The sequence below is a fragment of the Epinephelus fuscoguttatus genome, linkage group LG6, assembly GCF_011397635.1.
Source record: "Epinephelus fuscoguttatus linkage group LG6, E.fuscoguttatus.final_Chr_v1".
NCBI lineage: Eukaryota > Metazoa > Chordata > Actinopteri > Perciformes > Serranidae > Epinephelus > Epinephelus fuscoguttatus.
The window spans coordinates 32387645-32396838 of record NC_064757.1 but is presented as its reverse complement, the minus strand read 5'-3'; the positions used below and the strand labels follow the sequence as shown (position 1 = coordinate 32396838).

The 9194-nt window shown below is 39.7% G+C and overlaps 3 protein-coding genes across 3 annotated transcripts in view; all 3 read right to left on the bottom strand.

The window, feature by feature from the left end:
- LOC125889666 (trace amine-associated receptor 2-like) overlaps positions 1 to 687 on the bottom strand; it is an 882-nt gene extending 195 nt beyond the window's left edge. Inside the window, exon 1 of the mRNA XM_049577711.1 lies at positions 1 to 687. This exon is cut by the window's left edge and continues 195 nt beyond it. Within this exon, the coding sequence (XP_049433668.1) occupies positions 1 to 687 (687 nt within the window).
- A 3924-nt stretch (positions 688 to 4611) lies between these two features.
- Positions 4612 to 5520, bottom strand: LOC125889665 (trace amine-associated receptor 2-like). Its single transcript, XM_049577710.1, has one exon. The coding sequence runs from the start codon at positions 5518 to 5520 to the stop codon at positions 4612 to 4614; it is 909 nt and encodes a 302-aa protein (XP_049433667.1).
- Positions 5521 to 7621: 2101 nt separating this feature from the next.
- LOC125889664 (uncharacterized) lies at positions 7622 to 8521 on the bottom strand. The gene has a single exon (XM_049577709.1). It carries the CDS (start codon positions 8519 to 8521, stop codon positions 7622 to 7624), a length of 900 nt encoding a protein of 299 aa, XP_049433666.1.
- Between the last annotated feature and the right edge of the window lie 673 nt (positions 8522 to 9194).

The following is a 9194-nucleotide window of genomic DNA, read 5'->3' as shown; positions in this document are numbered from 1 at the left end:
AAAAGAGGGGCACCACAACACCAGGAAGCTTATGACAACAAAGATGATGATTCTCAGCGATTCCTTGTTGTTTTCCTTCTCAGCGCTGGGAGGATCTCTCTCAAGCTGGTACCGGGCGATTACATACAGTTTGATGGTCATGACCACTTTGGTGAACACAATGATCTGTAAGCTGATAATACCGAAAACATAAACCTCTAATGCTTTGGAGAGTGGCACGAAACTTAAAATGATGGACTGAGCATAGACCTGAAGCCAGCAGTAGATATTTGCAGTGATAACCACTGCCCGGGTTACAAAGCGCGTGTAGATGAAAGGATGACAGACGGCAAAATAGCGGTCAAACTGTGCGAATAAAAAAGTCATTATATTTACTCCAAGAAGAGAAGGTAACATATTATAAGTCCCATTTCTGGAGGGATATCCCTCCTGAACATCAAACAGACCCAGATAAAAGACTGAAAACCCAACCAGCGTGTCACAAATACTGGTGTTCAGCATGAAGATGAACCTGTTTTGGAGGCGCAGAGCTCTGGTGGAGCAAATGGTGATGGCCACAGGTCCTGCCACAAGAACAGCAGCTGTAGCGAATAGAAGCTGGGAAATAAAAATGAGATAATCCACAGGACTGTCGAAGTCCACCGAGAGAGGCACTCCTCCAGAGTCTGTGCTGTTGGAGAGGAACATTGCTCCAAAGATGCACTTTGAATTTAATATCTTTATAGAGCTGGTTGTTAGGCCACTGCCCATGTAACCCCCAACTGCTTTTACCCATGAGGGATGACCTAATCTCACTTCATATCCAAATAATAAGCAACACAATGCAACGCAAAGCAAATGTCACCACCCCATAGGCCCTATAAGAACTCTGTGACTGCAGAAAACAAAATAAATTTAAAAAAGCAAAATAGTGCATATTACCAATTATGGAGACAAAGTGTAAAATGATACGAAAATGAAACAAGGAAATAAACAAGGTCATACAAGTAGAAAGCACCTTCTTCAAGAAGATGCCTCGAGATTAGGAAATAAACCAGGACCCAGTTGGTTTCTTTTTCGTCAAAATTAACCAAAATTACGCTCAGAAAAAATGTTGGCATTGTTGCATAGGTTTCTGCAAACCATATTTATGTTACATTTGTACGTTGTTTTGAAGTGGATATGTTGAAACTTTGCGTTTCTTTACGTCTCAGCAAGGTTTACGCACACAACCCACTCGCTGACTTACTAATTTTAATATTATTTGGTCTAGAAAATCAGCTTTAAAACCCCTTGTGTCAGGACTGTAGAAATAAGAGGCTAAAAACTCCAGCAACACTTTTGGTTTAAAGAGCAACTTTATTGTGAGAGCAACATGTTTCAGCTTGTGGTCTTCACCAGGGTCATCCTGCAACCATACACCATAACTTGCCATATTTAAATACAGTTTTTGTTTGTTTGTCTTTTTCACTTTTTAAACACCAATGCAAGTCAAAGTACTTAACATAAAAGTATAGCAGATATTCACTACAAACTAAATGTAATGTAAAGGAACGTTCAAAAAATTATAAAAAGAACTTGAAAACAAAGGAAACAAATCTGGGTTTTTTCCCTCACACCTTGGTTACTGCAGTGCTCTCCCATGAGAGACAGCTTTACCCAGACAAGATGGATTCATTTGTTCCATTCCAGATACTTTGAAAACGTGTATTACATACTGTAAAGTGACAATGAGAGGCCTGAAAAACTTTTGGAAACAGATCATGAGGGGCATGTATTTAAATCTGTTATGTTTCTCCCTGAGAGTCTACATACACACGCTGCTGAAGACTACTTGAGCTTTATGACCAGAAATAAAGCTGTACAGGAGGCCCACCGTTTGGCTGAACCATCGTATGACAAAGACTGAAAGAATGACATGTTTAAAAAAAAAAATCAACCTTAAAAACTTTATAACATTTTTACAAACCTTGAGTCTAAATATGTGAACACGAAATCAGACAGGAACAGGAGCTTTTTGACACGATGAAGTCTTCCAGGTCATCACGCCAACCTTATCGATCCTGTGGTAAGAAACATTGTTCATTGATTGTGATTATTATTATTATTATTATAGTATTAGCAGCATTATGTGCATTAAATGTGATGTGAAATTCTCGAGCGTAGACATTTAGAGAGCCTGAACTGGAAGACAGACGTGTAAAAACTGTAGTAAGATAAGAAAACGTATAGAAACGTATAGTCAGTTGCCATTAAATCAGAAAGTTAAATCAAATTCTTACATTGCATCAGAATAAAAATTGTTTAAGGTGTTTGAATTTATGTTGTCGTGATTTCAACTTCGATGGAAAAAATATCGTCTATAATAAAACTTACAGGGTTGAGCTGATATAATGAGCCTATGTTACGGCAGGCATGTAGACTTAATAACAAGAAAAACACAGGTGTGATGATAATAATAGTCATTTTACTGACGTGTCCGTTTTACAAAGCTCCTCCTAGAAATGATATTTATATAGCATCAAATAGTTTTACATTGTAGTGAAAATCCTAATGTTTGCCAAACTGGAGTACTGTATGTTAATATGCAACTTTTTTTTGGAGCCATGGAAGTGCAACATTTATTTTACGCACACAAACCACACTTTAACACAGTATGTGTTCATCTGCTTTGCAAACTCCAGACCAGTGCTCAAAGGAGCTGATGCAAAGCTGGTGACACAGTATTAAACATCGTCATCATTTGTGTTTGTGCGACGTAAATCTATTTTGATAAAATATTGCTTTCAGCCTTAACTCTCAGGCAAGACACGTTTGATTTAAATGAATATGTACCCACATTTATCAGTTATTAGTCGGGTATGAGACATCACTTCAGCACCAGGAGCTGTCCACTATGACCTCGGGTCAATCGGCCCAGCATCTGGAACAGCACGAGCCACAGTATTGTCGTCGTCACATGAAAGATATTGGTTGGGTTGTTATTTGGTAAAGAGGTCGGTTTCATAGGGATTTACGTGAGCTCTCTGTATCGGTGTAATATCCACAGTGAATTCATGAACAGTGCTTAAACGTTGTGATGTAGAAGAAAACTTTTCATTTGGACGCCAAAAAAACCCACTTTGACTCTCAGACTCAGATCGGTATGAAAACTAAAAGTGACACAGTTGGCTTGTTTAAGTGTTTTGCATTTGAATTTTATTGTCTTGGTAATATGTGTATGGCAATAATGTATCTTGCGCTTTTTAACAATATAGATTTAAGAATAGAGTCCAGCCTCAAATATATTTATGTGACAGCGTGGTTCTACTTCTTGCAAATGTTCGTTATACTCTCATAAATCCACAACACAGCATGTGACCCGGACCAGTAAATGCTTAACTTAATTAATTTAATAATAAAATGAAAATAAAAAATATAATAAAAACCAATCACGCCAGTTAAACATCATCTTCAAGTGAGAAACAAAATGAAATTTTAATTAGTGCTTTTAGTTGAGAAAATGTGTTTTGATAATGCAAAATGAGCAGAATAGCGAGGTTGGACATTTACTCCCAGTCCTGGCATTTTCAATATACAATGAATTGTTTCATTAACTGAGCAGATAATAAAAATAATTCAAAAGAAGCCAAGTCAGAACATATGGCATTATATATAAAAAGTATTAATACGTATTTAAATAATAATGATCATGATCGTAAAATTATTATTTTTTTAAACTACATATAAATAAATGAATAATAAAATAATTTTCTCAGTCCTCTTTAGTAATTTTCACACATTCCCTCATCTCCTAAAGTTGCAGACATGGTCCTCGATGAGCACATTTTCACAGTCAGTGAATCAGAGGCCTTCCTTTGTCATCACACCTCAGTTCAGTTCAGTTCAGTTCATTTGGTCTCCTTAGAGAAATTTGTCTTGGAGCTAGGGGTCAGCATACACATGCAATCAACATATAATTACCAAAAATAAAAATAAACACATACATAGTCAACCAGTTAGCCTCGGTGCATCAAATTAAATACTTAATATATACGTCAGACACACTCCTCATTAATCAACTTGATTGACACTGGAAAAAACGAGTTCTTGTACCTGTTATACCTGCAGCGTGGTACTCTGTACCTTCTACCCAAATGCAATAACTCATATTCAGGATTCAGTACATGGTCATGATCAGATACGATTTTACGAGCTTGTCTTATCACTGATTGTTCAAAAATGGCTTGAGGGGTGATCAGGGGTGTGGACACACCCATTATCTTCCCTGCCATATTAATCAACCTAGCAATTTGGGATTTAAGTTTCACAGTCAGGTTTCCAAACCAGCTGAACATACAATATCTTAATACAGACAGAATACTAGCGTTGTAAAAAAAAAAAAAAAATCATCATTATGTTTCTGTTGACCCCAAACAGTCTTAGTCTCCGTAGGAAGTGCAGGCGCTGATGTATCTTTGCACAGACATTTTGCACATGTGAGTGCCAGCTCATATCCCTATCGATCTGTACTCCTAGATATTTATAGGAGACGACTTGCTGAATTGTTTGGTTATGTATGATTATGTATAGTGCAGGAGCCAACTCTGCTGCTCATTGTAAGCTTGTCGTTGAGAAAAAAGAATGACATTTTCATCGCAGTGAAGAGACATGTATCCTCTTGCTTTTCTTGCACCTTGGACACACTCTGCCCCACACTGTTCTCACCGCGGCCTCCCTCAGAGCCGGACTCCCCCACAGGTACACCGCAGGTGTGCACACTGCGTTGAAACGAGCCAAGATGGCGAAAGGATTGGTGGCCTCGTTCCTAAACGTTATCCCTTGTCTAAACGCAAGTCTGAGGACAAGATTAACGAAAGAGGGGCACCACAACACCAAGAAGCTTATGACAACAAAGATGATGATTCTCAGCGATTCCTTCTTGCTCTCTCTCTCGGCGCTGGGAGGATCTCTCTCAAGCTGCACTCTGGCGATTACATACAATTTGATGGTCATGACCACTTTGGTGAACACAATGATTTGTAAGCCGATAATAGTGTAGAAATACACCTGCATTGCTCTGGAGAGTGGCACGAAACTTAAAATGATGGACTGAGCATAGGAATGAAGCCAGCAGTAGATATTTGCAGTGATAACCACTGCCCGGGTTACAAAGCGCGTGTAGATGAAAGGATGACAGACGGCAAAATAGCGGTCAAACTGTGCGACTAAAAACGTCATTATATTAACTCCAAGAAGAGAAGGTAACATATTATAAGTCCCATTTCTGGAGGGATATCCCTCCTGAACATCAAACAGACCCAGATAAAAGACTGAAAACCCAACCAGCGTGTCACAAATACTGGTGTTCAGCATGAAGATGAACCTGTTTTGGAGGCGCAGAGCTCTGGTGGAGCAAATGGTGATGGCCACAGGTCCTGCCACAAGAACAGCAGCTGTAGCGAATAGAAGCTGGAAAATAAAGATGAGATAATCCACAGGACTGTCGAAGTCCACCGAGAGAGGCACTCCTCCAGAGTCTGTGATGTTGGAGAGGAACATTGCTCCAAAGATGCACTTTGAATTTAATATCTTTATAGAGCTGGTTGTTAGGCCACTGCCCATGTAACCCCCAACTGCTTTTACCCATGAGGGATGACCTAATCTCACTTCATATCCAAATAATAAGCAACACAATGCAACGCAAAGCAAATGTTACCACCCCATAGGCCCTATAAGAACTCTGTGACTGCAGAAAACAAAAACATTTTATTTAGGAAGACACAATAAAATAAAACATTAAAGAGATTTCAGAGTAGATGATAGAGAGAACGCAAACTCCACAATCATACACATATACATATACATAGACTCCACAGTCATGCATATACACATATACATATACAAATTGCACCCTTATTTATCAGTTAGTCGTCGGGTATGAGACATAACTTCAGCACCAGGAGCTGTCCACTATGACCTCGTGTCAATCGGCCCAGCATCTGGAACAGCACGAGCCACAGGTGATGTCATTGGTTTCACCTCGTTCTTTGTATTAGTAAAGCATACAGCGACCTCATGAACAGTGCATAGACGTTTTGTTATAGATAAATAGTCTTCATTTGGAGGCCGAAAAAAAGTTTTGACTCCCTGAAAAGTCAGACTCGCTCACAGCAGAGCAGTATGAAGACTGATAATGATACAGTTGGCATTTTTAAAATGTTTTGAATTATTTTATTGTTTTTGAAATATATATTGAAATTAGGTGAAGTGATCTTGAGCTCTTCAACACTGAAGAGTAGCAAGAAATAATATATTTTATTACAGCCCGGTTCGGCATTCATGCGATGTTGCACAGCTTTTCCTCTAATGTTCCTTATAAATCCACATATATTGAAAAAACAGCATTTTACCCTTCGAAGGAAAAAATATCGTCTATAATAATATATAATATAGCTGATATAACAGGCCTATGTTACGGCAGGCATGTAGACTCAATAACAGGAAAAACACAGGTGTAATGGTCATTTTACTGACGTGTCCGTTTTACAAAGCTCCTCCTAGAAATGATATTTATATAGCATCAAATAGTTTTCCCATTTACATTGTAGTGAAAAACCTAATGTTTGCCAAACTGGAGTACTGTATGTTAATATGCAACTTTTTGTTTGAGCCATGGAAGTGCAACATTTATTAAACCACACCTTTAATGACACATTTGTACGAGCAGTATTGCAATAGCGGACATTTTGGACGGTAAACAAAATAGACGTGTTGCCCTTTACTGACATCAACATTTTGCCACCTGTCAGATGTGTTCATGCAAAGATCTGACCCCGACAATACAACATTTTCTCCATACAGTATTCACTGTTGCAAATCAATAGCACATAAATGTAATTTCTAGGTGACAGGGTTTGCCGAAAAATCGTGTCACGGGCCAGTCTGGGCAAAACCAGGGCACTGAAACCTAAAATATCTGCTGTGGAAAATGTCACCAATTATTCCGATGGGAGACAGGGTATGGCTGCAACACTTTTTGTCTCAGCACCTATAACTCTCTGGATTGTTTTGTTAGAGCTCTAAAATTTTAACACAAACTCTTATTTATGTACTACAAATAGCAATTCCTCGCTGTCTTTCCCTGCCTCACCTGTTACAACCATCCTCATCTCTGTCAGCCATTTGTTGGAACAGAATGGTGGTTTGAAATCAGCAAAGATGAAATGCCTCACATTTTACCCAAGAGATTACTCTCTAATCTCATACAAGTTACATGATTTCAACAGTATCAGTAATAATCAAAATGTAGTCTTGGTCCAAAATAATTACTTTCATATCTGAAAATAAGTATTTGGGTTGTAAAATCTGCACACTTATTCATACAGCTATGAAATTCTACATGCAAAGTCAGGAAGGAATTGTGTTCAAACAGTTAATGAATTTCATGGCTCATAGGTCAGCCCCTCTTGGTGAAAGTGGTGGTGTTACAATCATCCCATTGTTACATCCATACTCTGTCTCTCCGACATAGTATTAATAATTATTTACTCTACATTTAAAGGGTCATTGAATATATGTTGAATGTCAAATGCAGTGTGTTGTGCAGATGCAGCCATTTAAACGAAGTCCCTGTCGCAATGAAACGCTCCATATTATAGTATTACTTTACCCTTACAGTTACTGATCCAACCAACCTTTTGGGTTTCTCGCAGCAGCAGATTTTGCTCCACACAGTTTTCCACACAGCCCTCCTGAGTGAAGGGCTGGCACACAGATAGAGGGACGGAGTGCACAGAGCATTACTCCTGGATAAAATTTTCATCGGGTTTACTGCGTCGTTTTTAATGACAAGATACTTCCCTGTCAGCGACGCCAGGACCGTGTAGAGCATGGCCGGGCCCCACAGCAGCAGGAAAAACACCACAACCACCACTATGATCAGCAAGGACTCCTTCTTACTGTCTCTCTCAGGACCCGGCGGCTCCCGCAGCAGCTGGTGCCTCGCCACGACCAGCAGCTTGATGGTCATGATTATTTTGGTGATGATAATCACCATCAGACTGATCCTGCTGTAGGTCCCGATCTGTATGGCTTTAGAAAGTGGCACCATGTGTTGCAGGAGCAGCTGAGAATAAACATGCACCCAGCTGTACACATTGACACATATAACCACTCTTGTGGTGATGAAACGACCGTAGAAGAAGGGATGGCACACGGCGAAATATCGGTCAAACTGAGCGAATAGAAACGTCATGATATTAACTCCAAGAAGCGAAGGCAGGATGTAATAAGTCCCGTTTTTAGAGGGGAAGCCAACGCGCACATCGAAGAGAAACTGATAGAAAATACCACAGCCGGTCATTGTGTCACAGATACTTGTGTTCAGCATGAATATAAACCGATTCTGTCTTAAAAGTGCCCGGGTCTTAATGATCCCACATGCAACAGAGCCGGCCACTGTCACGGTGCAAGCCCCGGCCAGGATGTGAAACATGAAGAGAAAATAGTCCCCTGGACTATCAAAGTCAACACACAGAGGGATGAGCGTTATGTTGAGCATGATGGGAGTGCACAGTGAAGCAGCCCAACCTGGACTGAGACAAAAATAGAGACGCACTCCTGTTTTAAAGTCAGTTTTTTTGTCACAGAAATTTTCCATTGTGATGTTAGGGGATGGGGTGCGTGTAGGAGGAGTGGCCCTTTCCCCCTGTGATCAAGTTCATGCTGACTTTTTTACTTTTTATTTCAAACAACAGGAAGAACCCCATCCGAAGTTAAGTGATCGTTTGTACTGATGAAGCTGAGCCTCCAACCACCACACTCACCATGGCCCGTCCATCTCGTGGGGTGTATCGCCTTTACAATTGTTAATAACAACATGGAGCTGACCAAGGTCCTGAATATGCGGCTGTCAGCGGTACTGGAGCTGTCCAATGTACGAGTTTAACTAATTTATTTTTGCATGTTGTGTTCTTATGAAAATAGTACTGTCGGTGTGGCTGTTCAGAGTGGTCTACTTCGCATTTCTGTTTGTTTGCTTGTCACCACGGTTCTAGCCAAGCCCCCCTTTTTAAAAAATAAAATAAGCCTTGTGATTTTTCCATTCAAAGGAAAAGATGTAGTTACAGGTGACATTTCCCACACCTCCCCTCCCTTTCAAGGTCAACATACAGAGATAAATGTCCATTAAATTAGTAGACAAAATAGTAATGTCACAAATACTGTGTTTGATA

Coding starts and splice junctions, on each gene's coding strand:
- LOC125889665 (XM_049577710.1), bottom strand. CDS start 5,520: ATGTTCCTCTCCAACATCACAGACTCTGGAGGAGTGCCTCTCTCGGTG.
- LOC125889664 (XM_049577709.1), bottom strand. CDS start 8,521: ATGCTCAACATAACGCTCATCCCTCTGTGTGTTGACTTTGATAGTCCA.